This window comes from Panulirus ornatus, chromosome 11 (assembly GCF_036320965.1).
Source record: "Panulirus ornatus isolate Po-2019 chromosome 11, ASM3632096v1, whole genome shotgun sequence".
In the NCBI taxonomy this organism is placed as follows: Eukaryota; Metazoa; Arthropoda; class Malacostraca; order Decapoda; family Palinuridae; genus Panulirus; species Panulirus ornatus.
The window spans coordinates 18,720,582-18,745,526 of NC_092234.1; the positions used below are offsets into that span (position 1 = coordinate 18,720,582).

General features: G+C 42.5%; 1 protein-coding gene and 1 long non-coding RNA gene across 4 annotated transcripts in view; one reads left to right on the plus strand and one right to left on the minus strand.

Moving 5' to 3' along the window:
• Positions 1–24,945, plus strand: part of LOC139751353 (mitochondrial ornithine transporter 1) — a 75,635-nt gene that overhangs the window by 15,277 nt on the left and 35,413 nt on the right. The window contains exons 1-4 of one of the 3 annotated variants that reach the window (XM_071666713.1): positions 5,192–5,465; positions 16,141–16,278; positions 23,927–24,013; positions 24,370–24,611. In XM_071666713.1, coding sequence (XP_071522814.1) covers positions 23,938–24,013; positions 24,370–24,611 — 318 coding nt within the window. In that variant the 5' untranslated portion in view covers positions 5,192–5,465; positions 16,141–16,278; positions 23,927–23,937. Of the gene's footprint in view, positions 1–5,191; positions 5,466–15,762; positions 15,870–16,140; positions 16,279–23,926; positions 24,014–24,369; positions 24,612–24,945 lie in introns of those variants that run through there. The other 2 variants (XM_071666715.1, XM_071666714.1) reach the window with 2 other exon arrangements.
• Positions 16,558–24,486, minus strand: LOC139751355 (uncharacterized). The gene is made up of 3 exons (XR_011713332.1): positions 24,350–24,486; positions 19,480–19,613; positions 16,558–18,537 (listed from the first exon to the last, which is right to left on the minus strand). It is a non-coding gene; the product is annotated as an uncharacterized lncRNA (long non-coding RNA).

Sequence of the window (24,945 nt, forward strand, 5' to 3'; positions counted from 1 at the left end):
ACTCGATCAAACCACCTCACACCACACATTGTCCTCAAACATCTCATTTCCAGCACATCCATCCTCCTGCGCACAACTCTATCCATAGCCCACGCCTCGCAACCATACAACATTGTTGGAACCACTATTCCTTTATAGATGGGGTTGTTAGGGAGGTAAATGCAAGTTTTGGAAAGAGGGGCAAGTATGAAGTCTGTTGGGGATGAGAGAGCTTGGGAAGTGAGTCAGTTGTTGTTCGCTGATGATACAGCGCTGGTGGCTGATTCATGTGAGAAACTGCAGAAGCTGGTGACTGAGTTTGGTAAAGAGAGTGGAAGAAGAAAGTTAAGAGTAAATGTGAATAAGAGCAAGGTTATTAGGTACAGTAGGGTTGAGGGTCAAGTCAATTGGGAGGTGAGTTTGAATGGAGAAAAACTGGAGGAAGTGAAGTGTTTTAGATATCTGGGAGTGGATCTGGCAGCGGATGGAACCATGGAAGCGGAAGTGGATCATAGGGTGGGGGAGGGGGCAAAAATTCTGGGGGCCTTGAAGAATGTGTGGAAGTCGAGAACATTATCTCGGAAAGCAAAAATGAGTATGTTTGAAGGAATATATATATATATATATATATATATATATATATATATATATATATATATATATATATATATATATATATATATCCGCCATTTCCCGCGTTAGCGAGGTACGTGCAAGAACGGAAGGACACTGGCCTCTGTCTCTCTCATCGACTATTATGCACCGAAACCACAACCCCGTCACCACAACCAGGCACTACCAACCTGCCCCTGTTACCCTGACCGCTTCATGTGCCCTGGTTACCCTGACCGCTTCATGTGCCCTGGTTACCCTGACCGCTTCATGTGCCCTGGTTACCCTGACCGCTTCATGTGCCCTGGTTACCCTGACCGCTTCATGTGCCCTGGTTGTCCTGACCGCTTCATGTGCCCTGGTTACCCTGACCGCTTCATGTGTCCTGGTTGCCCTGACCGCTTCATGTGCCCTGGTTACCCTGACCGCTTCATGTGCCCTGGTTGTCCTGACCGCTTCATGTGCCCTGGTTACCCTGACCGCTTCATGTGCCCTGGTTGCCCTGACCGCTTCATGTGCCCTGGTTGCCCTGACCGCTTCATGTGCCCTGGTTACCTTGACCGCTTCATGTGCCCTGGTTGCCCTGACCGCTTCATGTGCCCTGGTTACCCTGACCGCTTCCTGTGCCCTGGTTGCCCTGACCGCTTCATGTGCCCTGGTTGCCCTGACCGCTTCATGTGCGCTGGTTGCCCTGACCGCTTCATGTGCCCTGGTTGCCCTGACCGCTTCATGTGCCCTGGTTGCCCTGACCGCTTCATGTGCCCTGGTTGCCCTGACCGCTTCATGTGCCCTGGTTGCCCTGACCGCTTCATGTGCCCTGGTTGCCCTGACCGCTTCATGTGCCCTGGTTGCCCTGACCCCTTCATGTGCCCTGGTTGCCCTGACCGCTTCATGTGACCTGGTTACCCTGACCGCTTCATGTGCCCTGGTTGCCCTGACCGCTTCATGTGCCCTGGTTGTCCTGACCGCTTCATGTGCCCTGGTTGCCCTGACCGCTTCATGTGCCCTGGTTGCCCTGACCGCTTCATGTGCCCTGGTTACCCTGACCGCTTCATGTGCCCTGGTTACCCTGACCGCTTCATGTGCCCTGGTTGCCCTGACCGCTTCATGTGCCCTGGTTGTCCTGACCGCTTCATGTGCCCTGGTTGCCCTGACCGCTTCATGTGACCTGGTTACCCTGACCGCTTCATGTGCCCTGGTTGCCCTGACCGCTTCATGTGCCCTGGTTACCCTGACCGCTTCATGTGCCCTGGTTCAATCTCTCCCTAACACACCTTCCTGTAGTAGGGTGCAGCGCTCAGCATGTTTTCCACTCCGTGTTATCACATCTTCCTCTTCTCCGTAACCCCTCCACCTCCCACACCTCCCCTCCCAACACCATCTTCAAACATCCTTTTCGGTTCTCATCCTCACACTTCTTAATACCACACCTCTCTCTTACTCTCTCATATCTTGCTTGATCAACCAACCCTGTGCACACCACATTGTCCTCAAGCATTTAAAGTCCAACACATTCACCTTCTCCCGTACATTCTCCATTCAAACTCACATTCTGACTGAACTATCTCTTTCCACAGTTACACCCAATAATCTTGCTTCTGTTTATATTTGTTAACAACTGTCTCCTTTCACACAGTCCCCTCAACTCAGACACCAAGTTCTGCAGTTATTATATCAACCGTGCTTGCCACCACTACCGTGTTATCAGCAAACACCTGAATCACCTCCCAGACCCTCACCCTCTACAGCCTGCACACTTGCTCCTCTCTCTCTCTCTCTCTCTCTCTCTCTCTCTCTCTCTCTCTCTCTCTCTCTCTCTCTCTCTCTCTCTCTCTCTCTCTCTCTCCAGGACCGCTGCAGGCACCTCCCTCACTGCCATACTGAGACACAATCCAACCACCCATGGTGACGTCATTCATTCCTGCCGCAGGCCGACCTTCAACATTCGTCCTCATCTGTACCTGGTGTTGACTGCATCTCGCACCTTCCCTCCCTCCCACCTTCGTAACCGCTCCAGTACAGCATCTATATCAACTGTATCAAACGCTCTTTCCAGATCCATAAATGCTACATGCAAATCCCTCAGTCTCTCTAAGTATTTCTCACATACATTCTTCGAGGTAAACACCTGATCCACACATCTTTTACGACTCCTGAAACCACGTTATTCCTTCCCAGTGTGAAGCTCTGTACATGCCACCAACCTGACACACAACTTACCAGGTACACTTAACAAACTTATACTTCTGCTACACGAACATTCACTTTTCCCAACTTGCCTACACACAGTGGTACTTTACAGGCAATCTGCCAATCCTCAAACAAATAACCATGAGCCATACATACACTAACAACCCTCACTAACCCACAACACCACACACATCTCCCTTCTTGAGAAATTCAACAACAATCACATCTGCTAACTAAAGCCACCACCTGCCACACAGTGTACTGTACGGCTGTCACAATCTCTTCCCTCCTCACCAAGATAATTTCCTGGGATCTGTCACCTGGCGCTCCTCCCTCACCCACACATCTGCCATCCTATCATCTAACTCACTGATCGGTCCAACACAGTGCTCGCTATCTTCCCTTCATCTCATCCCTGCCTGATACCACTTACTGATTCCCCCTCACCAACACCCCCATTTATCTTGTTTATCTTCTCTATCAACCTCCACCCATAAAAAAATCATTTCCCATTCTTCATAAAGTTTGCTGACTCTCGCTCACTCCACCTTCCATTTACCCTACACTTCAGCGCCTTCATCTTTCTCTTGATTTCCTGCCGCTTTCTCTTATACACTTCCCAATCATATGCACTCCTTCCTTGCAAATGCCGCCCAAACGCCTCTCTTTTCTCTTTCGCTAGCAACCTGACTTCGTCATTCCACCAATCACTACAGTTCCTCACATGTCCGCCTCCCACCTCTCGCATGCCAACCACCTACCTCTCCTGCATATGCCAGCACTGCTTCCCTTAAGTATCTTCCATTTCTCACCCACTCCCCTAACTTCATTCACTTTCACCTTCTGCCATTCTGCACTCAATCTTTACTTGATATGTCTTCACACAAGCTTCATTTCTAAGCTCACTAACTCTTGCCTTCTTTTTCCTACCCATATCATTTCCCCTTTACCTAAAACCTCTATAAATCTTCATCCTCTTCTCTATCAAGTAATGACCAGACATCCCACCAGCTGACCCTCTGAACACATTCACTACCATGAGTTTCATTTCTTTCAGGTTCATCAAATAGTACATAATTCATACATCTTTCTCACCAACGTATACTTGTCCCTCTCCAGGTATTCCTATTCATTATAATTTGTCCATTTCCTACAAGTTCCCAAGTTCATCATCAGTTTTATTTCCTCAGTGAGAACCCCATGTTCCCCAGTTGTCCCCTTAACTGCCTCATTAGCCACATTCATATAACCCATCACCAATAACCGACCACTCGCACCAAAACTGCTGATACACACACTCACTCCTCCCAAACCACGTACCACTCCTCCTCCCTCCCCCGGCTTACAGGTGCATAAACACTAACATTCATCCACTCTCGTAATCCACCTTCATTTTTACCCACATCAGTCTAGGGCTGACTTCCTTACACTCTTTCACATATTTCCACAACTCCTACTTCAGGAAAAGTGCTACCCCTTCCTTATCTTTCCCTCCTCACACTAACCTCTTACATTACCTCTAAGATATTCCCAAACCCAGTGCTGAGCTTTGTTTCATACACAGAGGCCGACAATCCTGGTTCCTTACCTTAACCACTACTATCAACATCTTCCTTCTTGTCACCTTGACAACATCCAGATACAATTCAACGCTTCAGCTATCGAGAAGGATGAGCACTACCCACACGGCCTTTACTAATGTTCCAACTTTTAGAAATGGAAATACAAGGGAAGGGTTTCCACACCTCCGTTCTCTTACTGACGTTCTTAGATATAAACTATGACCTCCCTGAGCCACATAATTCCAGATGATGTACTACTAAAATACTACATCTTCCCAAACATCAACTATCGTGTAAGAAAATTTGAATTTTCCCCGGCTTCTCCTGAATCCAACGTATCATAGTTCGCTGTATCACAGAGCTGAGCTAATAACCCAAGTCAAGGTACAGGAAGCCATGATGACCCGTGCACACCCGTGATCATTACCTGTACACATGAAGCTCCGGCCGCCGGACGACATCCATACACAACGGCCACTGACCACGGCCTTGCCCGAGGGGCACCGCGTCCGTAACCTCAGCCACGACCCCGGTCTGGCCATCACTAGAAATTAAGGTAAACTTTATTAATACCATACACTACCTCCAACATACAGTCATCGTGTCTCCATACCACTCCTGAATGTACATATTTCTTTGATTGGTATTGGAATAATTATCGATAATATAATCCTTCTGGAGTCGTAAGAAATAATAATTTACAAGATTTACATTTCGCATTATGAGCTGACACAAGCCGTACTCACGGCTGGACTGAAGTGAGCGATAATACTCCTGGCTGGAGAGAATATGAAAACCATTAATGAAAGTCGACCACACGAACGAACATCCCTGACCGACCGACCGACCAGCCCGCCCATAGCCATGTCAAGGTAGGGAGGGAGGTGGGCCGGCAGTGTGGATGCTGTGGTGAGCGGGTGAACAGCACCAGCAGCACACAACTGCCCCGTGCTTAAATTCTGGCATGGTCGTGTACGACAATAGTACATGATGTGTGCACAAGGACGTCACCAACGGGTAACACTAGGGATCATGGATATAACCTGACACCAAACTAACACGTCTTACGTGATGAGCAACGTACATCACCAGCTGAAGATGGCGGCAAGATAAACCAGGAATGTAAGTAGCCGAGGAGGCATGGCGGCCAACAGCACACGTCCATGTTATATCTCATGATAATACAAACATTACAATGTGATCACACAAACCTACACTAACGTATATAACCAACGTTACATTCTCACAAGTTTACACTTCAGACATGTGTCTCTAATGACAGTACATGTCTTGTAATACACTTCTTTCTTTAACTGGTGATGTTTAATGTAGTAATCCATACACTCTCTCTCTCTCTCTCTCTCTCTCTCTCTCTCTCTCTCTCTCTCTATATATATATATATATATATATATATATATATATATATATATATATATATATATATATATATATATATTATCCCTGGGGATAGGGGAGAAAGAATACTTCCCACGTATTCCCTGCGTGTCGTAGAAGGCGACTAAAAGGGGAGGGAGCGGGGGGCTGGAAATCCTCCCCTCTCAATTTTTTTTTAATTTTCCAAAAGAAGGAACAGAGAAGGGGGCCAGGTGAGGATATTCCCTCAGTGGCCCAGTTCTCTGTTCTTAACGCTACCTCGCTAACGCGGGAAATGGCGAATAGTTTGAAAAAAAAAGATATATATATATATATATATATATATATATATATATATATATATATATATATATATATATATATATATATATATTGAGCGATCGGGGCCTAAACATAAAAGAGGGTGAGAGGCGGGCAAGGAATAGAGTGAATTGGAACGATGTGGTATACCAGGGTCGACGTGATGTCAATGTACTAAACCAGGGCATGTGAAGGTCTGTGGGGATATTAAGGAGCTGTGGTTTCTGTGCATTACACATGACAGCTAGAGACTGAGTGTGAAAGAATGTGGCCTTTTTTGTTTTCCTGGCGCTACCTCACTTAAGTAGGGGGTAGCGATGCTGTTTTCCAGTGGGGCGGGGTAGCGACAGGATGGATGAAGGCAAGCAAGTATGAATATGTACATGTGTACTTATGTATATGTATGTCTGTGCGAGTTTGGGTATATATATATATATATATATATATATATATATATATATATATATATATATATATATATATATATATAATGTGTATATGAGTGGACGGGCCATTCTTCGTCTGCTTCCTAGCGCTACCTCGCTGATTATTGGTGCATATGCACCTGTGCATGAGAAGAAAGATCATGAGAGGCAAGTGTTTTGGGAGCAGCTGAGTGAGTGTGTTGGTAGTTTTGATGCACGAGATCGGGTTATAGTGATGGGTGATTTGAATGCAAAGGTGAGTAATGTGGCAGTTGAGGGAATAATTGGTGGACATGGGGTGTTCAGTGTTGTAAATGGAAATGGTGAACAGCGTGTAGATGTGTGCTGATAAAGGACTGGTGATTAGGAATACCTGGTTTAAAAAGAGATATAAATAAGTATACGTATGTAAGGAGGAGACCTGGTCAAAGGGCATTATTGGATTACGTGTTAATTGATAGGTGTGTAAAAAATAGACTTTTGTATGTTAATCTGTTAAGTGCGGCAGCTGAAGGGATGTCTGATCATCATCTTGTGGAGGCGAAGGTGAAGATTTGTAGAAGTTTTCAGAAAAGAAGAGAGAATCTTGGGGTGAAGAGAGTGGTGAGAGCAAATGAGCTTGGAAAGGAGACTTGTGAGAGGAAGTACCAGGAGAGTCTGAGTACCGAATGGCAAGATAAGAGCAAAAGGACGTAAGGGGAGTGGGGTAGGATTGGGATGTATTTAGGGAAGCAGTGATGGCTTGTGCAAAAGATGCATGTGGCATGAGAAAGGTGGGAGGTGGGCAGATTAGAAAGGGTAGTGAGTGGTGGGATGAAGAAATAAAGTTGTTAGTGAAAGAGAAAAGAGAGGCGTTTGGACGATACTTGCAAGGAAGGAGTGCAAATTATTGGGAGATGTATAAAAGAAAGAGGCAGTAGGTCAAAAGGAAGGTGCAAGGGTTGGAAAAGAGGGCAAATGAGAGTTGGGGTGAGAGAGTATCATTAAACTTTAGGAAGAATAAAAATATGTTTTGGGAGATAAATAACGTGCTTAAGAGAAGCAATAGGAACATCGGTAAAGGGGGCAAGTGGGGAAGTAATAACAAGTATTGATGAAGTGAGAAGGGATGAAGTGAGTATTCTGAAGATTCGCTGAATGTGTTTGATGAAAGAGTGGCAGATATACGGTGTTTTGGTCAGGATGGTGTTCTTGAGAGGGTCATGGAGAATGGTTTGTTTAAGAGAGAAGAAGTTGTGAAAGTTTTGCGGAAGATGAAATAAGGCAAGGCGGCGGGTTTGGATGGTATTGCTGTGGAATTTATAAAAAAAAAAAAGGGGGGTGACTGTTGTTGATTGGTTGGTAAGGATATTCAGTGTATGTTTGGACCATGGTGAAGTGCCTTAGGATTGGCGAAATGCATGCGTAGTGCCACTGTACAAAGGCAAAGGGGGTAAAGGAAAGTGCTCAAACTGGAAATGAATAAGTTTGTTGAGTATTCCTGGGAAATTATATGGGAGGGTATTGATTGAGAGGGTGAAGGCATGTACAGAGCATCAGATTGGGGAAGAGCAGTGTGGTTTCACAAGTAGTAGAGGATGTGTGGATCAGGTGTTTGCTTTGAAGAATGTGTGGGAAATACTTAGGAAAACAAATGGATTTGTATGTAGCATTTATGGATCTGGAGAAGGCATATGATAGAGTTGACAGAGATACTATGTGGAAGCTATCAAGAATATATGGTGTGGGAGACAAGTTGTTAGAAGCAGTGAAAAGATTTTATCGAGGATGTAAGGCATGTGTACGAGTAGGCTGGGAGGAAAGTAATTGGTTCCCGGTGAGAGTCGGTTTGCAGCAGGGGTGCATGATGTCTGCATGGTTGTTTAATTTGTTTATGGATGGTGTAGTTAGGGAGGTATAGGCAAGGGTTTTGGAGAGGGGCAAGTATGCAGTCTGTTGTGGATAAGAGGGCTTGGGAAGTGAGTCAGTTGTTGTTTGCTGATAATACAGTGCTGGTGGCTGATTCGAGTGAGGAACTGCAGAAGTTGGTGACTGAGTTTGGTAAAGTGTGTGAAAGGATAGAGTTGAGAGTAAATGTGAATAAGAGCAAGGCTATTAGGTACAGTAGGGTTGAGGGACAAGGTAATTGGGAGGTAAGTTTGAATGGAGAAAAATTGGAGAAAGTAAAGTGTTATAGTTATCTGGGAGTGGACTTCGCAGCGAATGGAACCATAGAAGCGAAAGTGAGTCACAGGGTGGGGGAGGGGGCGAAGGTTCTGGAGGCGATGAAGAAGTGTAGTAGAAAACGTTATCTCGGAGAGCAAAAATGGGTATGTTTGAAGGAATAGTGGTTCCAACAATGTTATATGGTTGCGAGGCGTGGGCTATGGATAGGGTTGTAGGGGGGAGGGTGGATGTGTTGGAAATGAAATGTTTGAGGACAATATGTGGTGTGAGGTGGTTTGATGGAGTAAGTAATGAAAGGGTAAGAGAGATGTGTGGTAATAAAAAGAGTGTGTTTGAGAGAGCAGAAGAGGGTGTATTGAAATGGTTTGGTCACATGGAGAGAATGAGTGAGGAAAGATTGACAGAGAATATATGTGTCAGAGGCGGAGGAAACAAGAAGTGGGAAACCAAATTGGAGGTGGAAGGATGGAGTGAAAAAGATTTTGAGGGACTGGGGCCTAAACATGCAGGAGGGTGACAGGCGTGCAAGGAATTAAAGAATTGGAACGATGTGGTATACTGGGGTTGACGTGCTGTCAATGTAGTGAACCAGGGCATGTGAAGCGTCCAAAACTTTCCATGGTTTACCCCAGACGCTTCACATGCCCTGCTTCAATCCATTGACAGCACGTCGACCCCGGTATACCACATCGTTCCAACCCACTCCACTCCCCGAACGCACCCCACCCTCCTGCACGTTCAGGCCCCGATCAACCCCCACTCCCAATCCAGTCCCCCACCCCTTCCCATCCCCCCCCCCCCATCACCGACACACACACACATCCCCGACGTCAATCTTTCCTCACTCACTCTCTCCATGCGACCAAACCACCTCAACACCCCCCCCCCCCTCCCTCTGTTCTCTCAACCACACTCTCGCTACCAACACACATCTCTCCCACCCTTCCACCACCCACTCGACCAAACCACCCCACACCACACACCGTCCTCAAACATCCCACCCCCAACATATCCAACCTCCCACCCCCGCACAACGCCACCCACAGCCCTAGCCCCGCAACCACACAACATTGTTGGAACCACCATTCCTTCAAACACACCCACTCCCGCACCCCGAGACAACGCTCTCGCCCCCCCTCCCCCACACACACTCCACCCCGTGACCCATCTCCACTTCGACGGTTCCATCCGCTGCCAGATCCACTCCCAGATATCTAAAACACTTCACTTCCTCCAGTTTTTCTCCACTCAAACTTACCTTCCAATTAACTTGTCCCTCAACCCTACTGTGCCAAATAACCTTGCTCTTATTCACATTTACTCTCAGCTTTCTTCTCTCACACACTTTACCAAACTCAGTCATCAGCTTCTGCAGTTTCTCACATGAATCAGCCACCAGCGCTGTATCATCAGTGAACAACAACTGACTCACTTCCCAAGCTCTCTCATTCCCAACAGACTGCATACTTGCCCCTCTTTCCAAAACCCTTGCATTCACCTCCCCAACAACCCCATCCATAAACAAATTAAACAACCATGGAGACATCACACACCCCTGCCGCAAACCTACATTCACTGAGAACCAATCACTTTCCTCTCTTCCTACACGTACACATGCCTTACATCCTCGATAAAAACTTTTCACTGCTTCTAACAACTTGCCTCCCACACCATATATTCTTAATACCTTCCACATAGCATCTCTATCAACTCTATCATATGCCTTCTCCAGATCCATAAATGCTACATACAAATCCATTTGCTTTTCTAAGTATTTCTTACATACATTCTTCAAAGCAAACACCTGATCCACACATCCTCTACCACTTCTGAAACCACACTGCTCTTCCCCAATCTGATGCTCTGTACATGCCTTCACCCTCTCAATCAATACCCTCCCATATAATTTCCCAGGAATACTTAACAAACTTATACCATTGTAATTTGAGCACTCACTCTTATCCCCTTTGCCTTTGTACAATGGCACTATGCACGCATTCCGCCAATCCTCAGGCATCTCACCATGAGTCATACATACATTAAATAACCTTACCAACCAGTCAACAATACAGTCACCCCCTTTTTTGATAAATTCCACTGCAATACCATGCATATATATATATATATATATATATATATATATATATATATATATATATATATATATATATATATATATATATATATATTTTTTTTTTTTTTTTTTTTTTCATACTATTCGCTATTTCCCGCGATAGCGAGGTAGCGTTAAGAACAGAGGACTGGGCCTTTGAGGGAATATCCTCACCTGGACCTCTTCTCTGTTCCTTCTTTTGGAAAAAAAAAAAAAAAAAAAAAAAACGAGAGGGGAGGATTTCCAGCCCCCCACTCCCTTCCCTTTTAGTCGCCTTCTACGACACGCAGGGAATACGTGTCGCTGTTTCCCGCATTTGCAAAGTAGCGCAAGGAAACAGACGAAAGAAATGGCCCAACCCACCCCCATACACATGTATATACATACGTCCACACACGCAAATATACATACCTACACAGCTTTCCATGGTTTACCCCAGACGCTTCACATGCCCTGATTCAATCCACTGACAGCACGTCTACCCCGGTATACCACATCGATCCAATTCACTCTATTCCTTGCCCTCCTTTCACCCTCCTGCTTGTTCAGGCCCCGATCACACAAAATCTTTTTCACTTCATCTTTCCACCTCCAACTTGGTCTCCCACTTCTCCTCGTTCCCTCCACCTCCGACACATATATCCTCTTGGTCAATCTTTCCTCACTCATTCTCTCCATGTGCCCAAACCATTTCAAAACACCCTCTTCTGCTCTCTCAACCACACTCTTTTTATTTCCACACATCTCTCTTACCCTTACGTTACTTACTCGATCAAACCACCTCACACCACATTGTCCTCAAACATCTCATTTCCAGCACATCCATTCTCCTGCGCACAACTCTATCCATAGCCCACGCCTCGCAACCATACAACATTGTTGGAACCTATATATCGCCGAACTGCGCATGCTCAAAATTATAGCCGTCATTTTGGCGGGATTGTTGTCGTGTGTGGTACGCTTGTGGGCCGAACCCAAACACTTGCCGACTCTAAAATTTGGATGAAGATATTTCCGAACCTGGGCACAGTTTTGAGCCTCTCATATTTCTGGAACGCAGTTGACCGCTCACATCTACACCACTCCATAACCCTCCCTCCCCCTTTCCCCAAGGAAATGAAAAGCTTACCTCTGCCTCTACTCACGCTCCCCCACCCAACATACCATACATACCAACATGTAGTAACCCTTCTCCCTTGAAATGAACTAGTTATACTTTCCCTTCGGCGATCTGGACCTCGCCCATCCCTACAACAAGTTGTACAAACACCGACTAAATATATATATCAAGACCTTCCGTACCCACGAAACAAGAAGTATCACAGTGAATACAATAAACACCACCAACTCAGCTGCCCCGTACCCTCCCAACACACACACACACACACACAAGACTCCTGCCTGGGCAGGCAGTAAATTTGTATCTTGTGTGTGGCTCCGTCAGCGGTAAAGCAGGACCACATTTCTTGGTGTTGTGATGTGTGTGTGTGTGTGTGTGTGTTGTTGTTGTTGTTGTTGTTGTTGTTGTTGTTATTAAGTGGTTTGATCAAGTAATGTAAGGGTAAGAGAGATGTGTGGTAATAAAAGAGCGTGGTTGAGAGAGCAGAAGTGGGTGTTTTGAAATGGTTTGGGCACATGGAGAGAATGAGTGAGGAAAGATTGACCAAGAGGATATATGTGTCGGAGGTGGAGGGAACGAGGAGAAGAGGGAGACCAAATTGGAGGTGGAAAGATGGAGTGAAAAAGATTCTGAGCGATTGGGGCCTGAACATGCAGGAGGGTGAAAGGCTTTGCACGCGATTGAGTGAATTGGAATGATGTGGTATACCGGGGTCAACGTGCTATCAGCGGACTAAACCAGGGCATGTGAAGCGTCTGGGGTTAACCATGGAAAGTTGTGTGGGGCCTGGATGTGGAAAGGGAGCTGTGGTTTCGGTACATTACACATGACAGCTAGATACAGTGTGAGCGGATGTGGCCTCGACTGTTGCTTGTCCTACCTAGCAAACGCGGGTGCCGGCGATCGAGTAAAATAGGGAGACCAAATTGGAGGTGGAAGGATGGAGTGAAAAAGATTTTGTGTGATCGAGGCCTGAACATGCAGGAGGGTGAAAGGAGGGCAAGGAATAGAGTGAATTGGAGCGATGTGGTATACCGGGGTTGACGTGCTGTCAGTGGATTGAATCAAGGCATGTGAAGCGTCTGGGGTAAACCATGGAAAGCTATGTAGGTATGTATATTTGCGTGTGTGGACGTATGTATATACATGTGTATGGGGGGTGGGTTGGGCCATTTCTTTCGTCTGTTTCCTTGCGCTACCTCGCAAACGCGGGAGACAGCGACAAAAAAAAAAAAAAATGAATGACTCTCCTATTACCGGGTTCTGCTTATAGCTGGCCTATGAACACTGTCAGCTTCCCATAAGTTAAGATTTATGACTTGTCTTCCTATGTTGGCCTTTCCTGTACAATTAGAGTTCCCAACCTACAATATCTGTGTCTGACTTTCGACGATTTGAAATTTTGGAAACAAAAAATCATCAATTGTAATATTGTTTTGTAGTTTTTTTTTTTCGGTCCGTTTTTAACAGTTTGTGTTTTGACTCCAGTGTGGCGTATCGGTATGATTCATTAACCTTTGACCTGACCTTTAAAGTTCAGGTACAACGTGTTAAAAAATAGGTCACACTGTCGTACGAAACGGAGATCAGTTACATGTAATAATGGCAGTGTGGCGTTAACTGGTCGTTTGTATAGCGCCTCACCTCCCTACCTCCAACACTTAGTGAGGATGACTAATACAACTTTTACCCTCAGTAAATAATTTGATTTTAAAAGTTCTGTACAGGGAACTGACTTCACACTGGAACTTTTACTGAGCTATTGTTAATTCTTGTATCCTCTCTATGGCGTAAACTATGTATACAAACTTAAAGTTCGTTAGTTTGGAGACAAACTCTACAATATTCTCCCTAGTCATGCGTTAAACTTATTACAGCTGGTATGAGCAGTGAGGCCAGCACCACCTGCCCACCACACAGCTGGTGTGGTGGTGATAACATTACAGCTGGTATGAGTAGTGAGGCCAGCACCACCTCCCCACCCAACAGCTGGTGTGGTGGTGATAACATTACAGCTGGTATGAGTAGTGAGGCCAGTACCACCTCCCCACAGCTGGTGTGGTAGTGATAACATTACAGCTGGTATGTGTAGTGAGGCCAGCACCACCTCCCCCCACAGCTGGTGTGGTAGTGATAACACAGCTGGTATGAGTAGTGAGGCCAGCACCACCTCCCCACCACACAGCTGGTGTGTTGGTGATAACATTACAGCTGGTATGAGTAGTGAGGCCAGCACCACCTCCCCACCCCACAGCTGGTGTGGCAGTGATAACATCGGATGTGTTCATTCAGATATATGATGAATGTACTTTTCCCCTACATCATCTACCACTATTAGTCAATATTTTTTTCTGAATGATGATAATTATTATTATTGTCATCACTATGATTTTGTGTTTGTAATGGGATGCTAAGTGTTGAAGTGTTTAAATAAGGTCATGAGACCTCTGCCTGGCTAGAGGAAATGGTGCAGGACGGGAATGCCTGGCCCATACCACCACAACGTTACCGCCTTCGCCCTCACACATAAAAGGGTTAATTGAAAGGCCAGACCTTGTATACCCACAGATCATGTTAAATGGCCGTTCTGTTTTGCTTTAGAACCAAACCGATGCTGTCTTAAGTTATGCAACGTACTGATCGTACCGTCTTGATTATAAAGCTAAACCCAAGTGACGACCTGACCGTATGTATGTCTACACGTCCCAGTGGTTCTATACCGTCTCCAAACACAAGCTCGCCTCACCTTGTACCAATCCATTTCATAGGAATGTTTAACGTAACTTAGTAAAGTGAAATTACTCCATAATGTTATTATTAGTGACTCATCGCGGTGGTTGTCATAGCCTCAGTGTTATATTGTTAGACAGCCTTTGGCAGGTCTCCAAATATATATAGACTTGTTAAGGGAATTTATCACCATTTCTGCTCTTTTATTTCAATGAAGTGACGCCCACCTTGGCTAACTATAACATGGAAAAATGAGAAATCACAAAAAGTACAGTAACAGCTACTGGTCAAATAAACAGCATAAAACACTGACCATAAACGCCAGGTTGCAGCGAGCTGTGCTGACTATATCAATGTAGGTCACTATTACGTAAACACTTTTATTACTCGCCACTGCAGCCACGGCCTGAATATTTTCTTTTTCTTTCAAACTATTCGCCATTTCCCGCGTTGGCAGGGTAGTGTTAAGAACAGAGGACTGGGCCTCTGAGGGAGTATCCTCACCTGGCCCCCTTCTCTGTTCCTTCTTTTGGAAAATTAAAAAAAGAAAAAAAGAGGGGAGGATTTCCAGCCCCCCGCTCCCTCCCCTTTTAGTCGCCTTCTACGACACGCAGGGAATACGTGGGAAATATTCTTAATCCCCTATCCCCAGGGATAATATATATATATATATATATATATATATATATATATATATATATATATATATATATATATATATATATATATATATATATATATATATATAATCTTGTTTGACACCTACTTCGTGGCATGATTCACACTACATTGTCCTTGCGCTACCTCGCAAACGCGGGAGACAGCGACAAAGTATAAAAAAAAAAAAAAGAAATGTTTATGGAGATAAACCCATGGGCGGCTTCAGTTTTATACTACTAACCTACAGAACATGTACTGTGTACAACTTTTTCTTTATCACTGAAGATAAATCAAGTACATGGAATATTATTAGCAAATTATTAATTAATACGGGAGAGCTACACATGGTATGAACAAGTGTTTTGGCTTTTTCATCTTTCCGTATCATGTAGAGCACATTCACGTGAATTACATAAATGATGTATATATTCTCGTACATACTCTAGTGTGTAAGTTATCACATATTGCACTCAGGAGAAGCAACACCATATTTCCCTTCCTTCATTTGTTTGTTTGTTACAGCTGGTCGTCGTTTGTGTGTAAACATTGCCATAAGACAGCTTCTCTACTTGATCTTCCTACCATTTGTTGTCCTGATGTCAAATGATTTTAAGAGGTATTATGATTTCTAGTCGTGTGCTACCAGGCTAATTCCCTCCTCAATCATCATACTGATGACTATTTTCCACATGTATATATTCATATTTTCCTGTCATATTTAAGACTTGTGTCCTGATAGATCTTCCTTCCCGAGTATGTGGGTCACTTGCTTGTAGAACATGTATTCTTAGGTCTGGTAATGGCAACCGTGCGGACACTGCAAGAACTTAAAAGCCATAATTCAGTGGTTGGTATTATATGAATATTCATACGAGTCTTGTCTTCAGGTGGCTGGGTGGTGTGAGTGAGGGAGGCGTGCTGGAGCCAGCAGGGTCAGGTTGCTGCTGCTACACGACCCACCTTGGCCTGGCCTGGCCTGGGGCCTTGTTGCCCTGGAACCTGTTGATCACCTGGCCTCGCGGCAGGTAAGACCTGTTCACACACACCTTCAATCACTCTCATTACACTCGTACCTGTTCACACACACCTTCAGTCATTCTCATTAAGACCTGTTCACACACACCTTCAATCACTCATTATGCTCGTACCTGTTCACACACCTTCAATCACCCTCATTACACTCGTGCAGTAAAATTCTCGGGAGAGTTTGACACCTACAACTGCCAGATTTCTTTCTTTTCCACAAAATGCTACTTCCCATGATAAATCAGGATACATAGTCTGCAGTAACAATAATGATAATATAGCTACATAAGTGGTTGATATTCATATAGTTACAAGCTTAGGTTACCAGAAGGTATAGTAGCTCTGTAGGGGAATGTTTTTTTTTGTGTGTGTGTGTGCAATCTCAGGTCTCTTTACCGCCACTTTAAAAACTTAAACATCAAATATATGAAAAATACGGTTTGGGAGATGTAGGATTAAATTGGGATTTACCTAAACCACCTTGTTAAGACATACTTTAAACTTATATTGATTTCATTTGAAAGAAGTATGAACCTAAAGTAATTAACAAACTCCAAGTCCAGAATATTTGAATTAACATCCTAACTGGGAATATTAATTAAAGGGTGGGTTGTGGTTTCCTTGGATACATATACTGTAATTTAGGGAAGCCATAAATTATAATCAAATCAAGTGTAACATTTCAACCAAGTACATTTAGCTTAATCTAGGTTATATAAAAGTCTTATGGAAAAGAGATCTGCAGTAATGCTCATAAGATAGGGAAATTTCTCTCCTAGACACTTTACTGCAAGTCATGCAGTTACATTCTCAAGACAGGACTAGAAATTTCTTCCAAGAAAAAAGCAGAACCCGACACGAGTCTTACCAAAGCCCACTCTATTTTCTCTAAATATGAACGTGAATTTATGACATAATCTCAAAACAAAATATTGATCTTTATGAAAAAGCACATGTTCCATATTCTTGTATTGAAAACATTCTGAAATAAATGTATTGTTTTTCCATGTGTTCTACTCCACCAATGACAGACAAGATATAGTGCTAGACATAAATCTCCTTCTTATTTAATATTTATATGCTACACCCATATTTTACCTTGCAATATCCCTCTTTAAAGTTCTGCCAACTTTTTAGTTATTTTTATGATAAAAAGAGGTAACATTATATCACGAACTACCATTTCTGCATTTAATAAATTGATATCTTATTTTTTATACAGCTTTCTTTGTTTTAACCTCCACCCATTTTGAGTCTGTTAACTAGCCTTTTGGAAATTTATATTTATAATTACCCCAGAACCAATTTCCAAGATAGAGTCCTGGTGTTACCCAGGGTCTTTCTATAGGCTTTTGTAGCCCAAGGCTGTTTTCCTTCCAGTAGCATTATTATGGGTCCTTTTCTCTTTATAAAGGTCAAAGAAATTACGTTTAACAAAATACCACAGAAAGAGGCAGTAGGTATTATATGCTTATATATTACCTACTTTGACATTGTTAGAATTGTAACATGCTAGCTTTATGTTTATTCCATATCTTTGTATTTATATAATAGACTTTGTGGAGATGAACTTTGTATAAATCATTGTTACATCCTAGTTAACATGAACACTTCAGATGTAATAATTATAGTACTGTGCTGTGTACACTAGTATTCAAAAATAAACTGTGAAAGGATTTTTCTGCTACAGTTCTTTTGAAAATTAGCCTTTTTCTTGTACTGAGAAACTTTTACACTTTTCAAACTATTCAGTTTATTATCAAACCTTCAATCTGAAATTATTGGAGTGGCTCTTGTATATACAGATGTGAAATTTATAATTGGAAAAAAGTTCTTTAGCTATAACATTCAGCTGAAGCTACAGGCAGAATTATCATTAATAAATGTTCCTGCATAATTGTTATGCTGAGAAGACAGCCTAGGAAACTGCAGAGCCCAAAACCCTCTTTGCCAGTGCACTGGGTAATGGACCCCAATTCTTCACAATTTGTTGCCATAAAAGGTTCCTGGCTGTATGTTGTTATCCTTAGGAAGAGTTTTTAGATACAGTTGATAATTGTTGTACGACTCACCATGTTTTTTTCAAGTATGTCCTATTTAATATTGTTTGCACTTAGTTTTTACAGTAATCATTTCTTCTTGTGTCATTTTAAAACTAAATTAGTTTGCATACTGATTACTGTGCATGGAGGGTCTTGGATGAAGCTTGTCAGCTTAATTTCATGATTCACTGTTAAGACATCTTGTATTCGTTAGATCTGTGGATTGGTAATGTATTATACAATTTGTGAGTCTGTGGACACAATCTAACATGCAAGTTATTAATTCCACCTGCTTCTTTTCAAAGTTTTCTGTACAGTATATGATAAATGCTGGACAAGAATTAGCAATGATGAAGTATAATGTGAATGTTATTACATGAAAGTTATTATGTTCATTCTTTTGTTGAATGCTTTTGTGTCATAAGGGAATCCAAAGGAATGAAGTTGTTGATTTTGATGTCATTGCCATGAATAGATCGAATTATTAATTCTTGTCTGGTTATTTTGATAATATAGAGAGCTTACTTTCTGTACAACATTATAAACTAGGCCATCTTCCAGTATTTAGATTGTCAAGTCCAGAAAACAAATTTTCCCATATTTGATGCACTGTCAGTTGACTGAAACAGGGCATATGAAGTATTTAGGGGAAACTATAGAAAAATCTGTAGGGCCTGAATGTGGACAGGGGTCCTGGTTTTGGTGCAGTATACATGACAGCAAGAGACAGGATATGAGCAAATGAGGCCACACATTCATCTGTTCCTGGTGCGACCTTGCCAATGCAAAAAACAGCGAACAACTATGAAAAAAGAGAGAAGAGGAGAAATATTGTTAAGGCCCAATCTGCAGGAATTGGTAATTTTTGGGCCACAAGTTACAATAACTGTACCAAAATTGCCATTAAAGTAATTATTACTTTGCACCAAACCCCCAGTTTCCTCAGATAGCCCTAACAGGAAACAACTTCTGACTAGGTTGCCCTTAATGCATCCAAATAGTACTTCGTAATGACTCAGATGACAATTAATGTTCATTGGATGAAAATTTTATAATACTTTACATCTGTAACAAAAAAAAAAAAAAAAAGGCATGGACAGAGTAAAACATATAATACATTATAGATAACATAAATAAGAAAAGAGAAATGAGTCCTACCTCTTAGGTTAAGCCAGTAGTTCTTCTGTAACTTGCAAAATCTCCTAAAGAACCCATAAGGGATAAAGTATACCATAATGAAGATACACAAAACTAAAACAGCAGGGAAGGTGGAGACTGCCATTGACAGGGCTCTGAAAGCAAAAGAGAGAGAAAAGGAAACCAAAGTTGTGTAATACAGATGCATCATGTAAAGAAATATTTACTAACTTTTTTCCTTAAAAGTTCCTTGAAAGAAAATCTTGTTACCAAAAGAATTACTATTTTCAGCAATTTCACACATAAGTTATACAATATATTTTGTTAGTTTTTTTTTTTTTTTTTTTTTTGCTTTGTCGCTGTCTCCCGCGTTTGCGAGGTAGTGCAAGGAAACAGACGAAAGAAATGGCCCAACCCACCCCCATACACATGCCTTGATTCAATCCACTGACAGCACGTCAACCCCGGTATACCACATCGCTCCAATTCACTCTGTTCTTTGCCCTCCTTTCACCCTCCTGCATGTTCAGGCCCCGATCACACAAAATCTTTTTCACTCCATCTTTCCACCTCCAATTTGGTCTCCCTCTTCTCCTCATTCCCTCCACCTCCGACACATATATCCTCTTGGTCAATCTTTCCTCACTCATTCTCTCCATGTGACCAAACCATTTCAAAACACCCTCTTCTGCTCTCTCAACCACGCTCTTTTTATTTCCACACATCTCTCTTACCCTTACGTTACTCACTCGATCAAACCACCTCACACCACACATTGTCCTCAAACATCTCATTTCCAGCACATCCATCCCCCTGCACACAACTCTATCCATAGTCCACGCCTCGCAACCATACAACATTGTTGGAACCACTATTCCTTCAAACATACCCATTTTTGCTTTCCGAGATAATGTTCTCGACTTCCACACATTCTTCAAGGCTCCCAGGATTTTCACCCCCTCCCCCACCCTATGATCCACTTCCGCTTCCATGGTTCCATCCACTGCCAGATCCACTCCCAGATATCTAAAACACTTCACTTCCTCCAGTTTTTCTCCATTCAAACTCACCTCCCAATTGACTTGACCCTCAACCCTACTGTACCTAATAACCTTGCTCTTATTCACATTTACTCTTAACTTTCTTCTTTCACACACTTTACCAAACTCAGTCACCAGCTTCTGCAGTTTCTCACATGAATCAGCCACCAGCGCTGTATCATCAGCGAACAACAACTGACTCACTTCCCAAGCTCTCTCATCCCCAACAGACCTCATACTTGCCCCTCTTTCCAAAATTCTTGCATTCACCTCCCTAACAACCCCATCCATAAACAAATTAAACAACCATGGAGACATCACACACCCCTGCCGCAAACCTACATTCACTGAGAACCAATCACTTTCCTCTCTTCCTACACGTACACATGCCTTACATCCTCGATAAAAACTTTTCACTGCTTCTAACAACTTGCCTCCCACACCATATATTCTTAATACCTTCCACAGAGCATCTCTATCAACTCTATCATATGCCTTCTCCAGATCCATAAATGCTACATACAAATCCATTTGCTTTTCTAAGTATTTCTCACATACATTCTTCAAAGCAAACACCTGATCCACACATCCTCTACCACTTCTGAAACCACACTGCTCTTCCCCAATCTGATGCTCTGTACATGCCTTCACCCTCTCAATCAATACCCTCCCATATAATTTGCCAGGAATACTCAACAAACTTATACCTCTGTAATTTGAGCACTCACTCTTATCCCCTTTGCCTTTGTACAATGGCACTATGCACGCATTCCGCCAATCCTCAGGCACCTCACCATGAGTCATACATACATTAAATAACCTTACCAACCAGTCAACAATACAGTCACCCCCTTTTTTAATAAATTCCACTGCAATACCATCCAAACCTGCTGCCTTGCCGGCTTTCATCTTCCGCAAAGCTTTTACTACCTCTTCTCTGTTTACCAACTCATTTTCCCTAACCCTCGCACTTTGCACACCACCTCGACCAAAGCACCCTATATCTGCCACTCTATCATCAAACACATTCAACAAACCTTCAAAATACTCACTCCATCTCCTTCTCACATCACTACTACTTGTTATCACCTCCCCATTTGCGCCCTTCATTGAAGTTCCCATTTGCTCCCTTGTCTTACGCACTTTATTTACCTCCTTCCAGAACATCTTTTTATTCTCCCTAAAATTTAATGATACTCTCTCACCCCAACTCTCATTTGCCCTTTTTTTCACCTCTTGCACCTTTCTCTTGACCTCCTGTCTCTTTCTTTTATACGTCTCCCACTCAATTTCATTTTCTCCCTGCAAAAATCGTCCAAATGCCTCTCTCTTCTCTTTCACTAATACTCTTACTTCTTCATCCCACCACTCACTACCCTTTCTAATCAACCCACCTCCCACTCTTCTCATGCCACAAGCATCTTTTGTGCAATCCATCACTGATTCCCTAAATACATCCCATTCCTCCCCCACTCCCCTTACTTCCATTGTTCTCACCTGGTACTTCCTCACACAAGTCTCCTTCCCAAGCTCACTTACTCTCACCACCCTCTTCACCCCAACATTCACTCTTCTTTTCTGAAAACCCATACAAATCTTCACCTTAGCCTCCACAAGATAATGATCAGACATCCCTCCAGTTGCACCTCTCAGCACATTAACATCCAAAAGTCTCTCTTTCGCGCGCCTGTCAATTAACACGTAATCCAATAATGCTCTCTGGCCATCTCTCCTACTTACATAAGTATACTTATGTATATCTCGCTTTTTAAACCAGGTATTCCCAATCATCAGTCCTTTTTCAGCACATAAATCTACAAGCTCTTCACCATTTCCATTTACAACACTGAACACCCCATGTATACCAATTATTCCCTCAACTGCCACATTACTCACCTTTGCATTCAAATCACCCAACACTATTACAACTGTGTATACCAAACCATAAAAGAAATGACTATGTGAACATAGGTAATTAAATTAAATCAAGTACACAGGGCTGTAAGGTCTGATTGAGGATGGGGGCTCTAATTTTGGTGCAATATACATGACAGCTAGAAAGAGGAAGTGAGCAAATGAAGCCATTTCTTTGTTTGTTCCTGGCACTACTTGCTAATGTGGGTAAAGGTGAACATGAAAAAAATAAATATGTGTATATAGTAGTTTTTTACACTTGTTCGCTAATCGTTTCTCCATTAGTGTGGTAGCACCAGTATCAGAGTAGGAAATAGCCTCATTCACTCATACGTGCTCTAGTTATCATGTGTAATGTACAGAAAGTGCAACCTCCTATCCACAAACAGGCCTCATAGACCTTTCCATGTTTTCCCCAGCTGCTTCATATACCTTGGTTCAGTCCATAGACAGCAAGTTGTTCCATGTATAAAACATCACTACAATTCGCTTGATACTGTACCTGCCTTACATCCATTTGCATGCTCAGGCCTTGAGCACTCAAAACCTTTTTCACTTCATTCTTCTCTTACCAGTTTGATCTCCCCCTTCTCCTTGTCCATTCCACCTCTGACACATATACCCTCTTTTTCAACCTTTCAAAACTCATTCTCTCCATAGACTATTTTGGCATATCCTCTTCAGCTCCCTCACCCATACTTTATTTAATACCAAGCCTCTCTCTTACCCTACCATTTCTTTACTGATCAACGGTCATCACACAACACAGTATCCTCACACATTTCATTTCCAAAACATTCACCCTCTTCCATATATACTCATCCAGAGCCTATACCTCACATCCATACAACACCATTGGAACTATTATAACTTCACACAGGCTCATCTTTGCATTCCCAAATAGTGAACTCTCTTTTTGCACATTCTTTAATGTGCCAAGACCTTTGCCCACCCTCACCTCCATATGACTCACTTCAGTTCCCATAGTTCCACTTGCTGTCATATGCAATCCCAGGAATCTAAAACACTTCAATTTCTCTAGGTTCTCTCCATGCAAACCCATACCCAAGCTAACCTGTCTCTTTTCATTGCTAAATCTTATAACCTTGCTTTTATTCATATTTGTTTCTCACTTGAATCTTGTGCCAGATTCTTAAATTCCACATACAGATCCAACTGTTTCTTGAGGTACTTCTTAAAGATTTTTAAAAACAAACACCTGATCCACACATTCTCTACCACACCTGAAACTACATTGTTTCTCCTCAATCTGATATATACATATGTCCTGTTTGTATTCTTTAAACAGTTGCTTCTGCCTGGGCAAGACAGAGTTAAAAACAGACAAACAAATGCTTCATTCGGGAAAAAAAATTATTGACATATTCTACCAATGATACACAATCTTAATGGGTTTTCCTACATAAGCATATCATATGTAGAAATTTTTAAAGTACATATGGGGATATTATGTATAACTGTGTCTGACCCTATCTTGTGCTCTTCTGTGACAGTGTTCTGGCATATGACAGCGCTGAAGAAAAGTTCCAGTATGCAGCATTACAAAGATGCATTCATTGACCTCATGGGTGGATCTATGGGTGAGTGCCTAATCTTGCTGATAATAGATTACTATATTTTGTTAGTTATGGTTGGTGTGTGCCATACATGGACCAAATACTACTTAAATCATTAAGGTTGGATGGTCTTACTTAACAAAAAGATCTTTTAAAGTTTAGAACTCCATAGATTTTACATTTTCTCCAGTTAATAATTTTTAGTACTCCTATTTTCTGGTCTGACAATAGACATTGTAATATGGTGCAAACTGTACTCTTTATTCAGCACTTGAAAATAAATGTAAAACAGCTGGCCAGTTAAATTTTTTGGAGTATACATTTTAGACTATCAGACATGAATTTTAAATTAACAGGTACCTTCTTATGTGTACTTTTAGGTGGGGTTGCCTGTGTATATGTTGGGCAGCCTCTTGATACTGTGAAAGTGAAGATGCAGACCTTCCCTGATCTCTATAAGGGTATGACTGGCTGCTTTTTCCAGACCCTGAGACGTGATGGTATTCGAGGTCTCTATGCTGGAACTGTCCCAGCCCTTGCTGCAAATATTGCAGAGAACTCTGTCCTTTTTGCTGCCTATGGTGTATGTCAGAAAGCTGTGGCCTATGCTGTTGGTACAAAGGTGAATTTTTCATACAGTCAGTGTTTGCATAAGATATTGTAACTCAATTCATCATCCTTTATGCTCAAAATTTAGATGTATACTAAGCCTGGAGTTGGAATTGTAATTTTATTTCCCACCCCAAAAAATTAAAAGCTGCGCTAATAAAAAAAAAAATTCTGAAGAATGTAAAGGACTTTTGTGTGAAGTTGTGTAGTATGCAGTATCGTAAAATACTTTTCATGGTTACTGGATACATATATTTTGGTAAAGAGGTCTTATTGTGCTCCCAACTTAAGGTCTCTGGTTAAGTTAAAGCTCAGCTGAAGGTGACTGTTTTTTGAAATGTTATGCT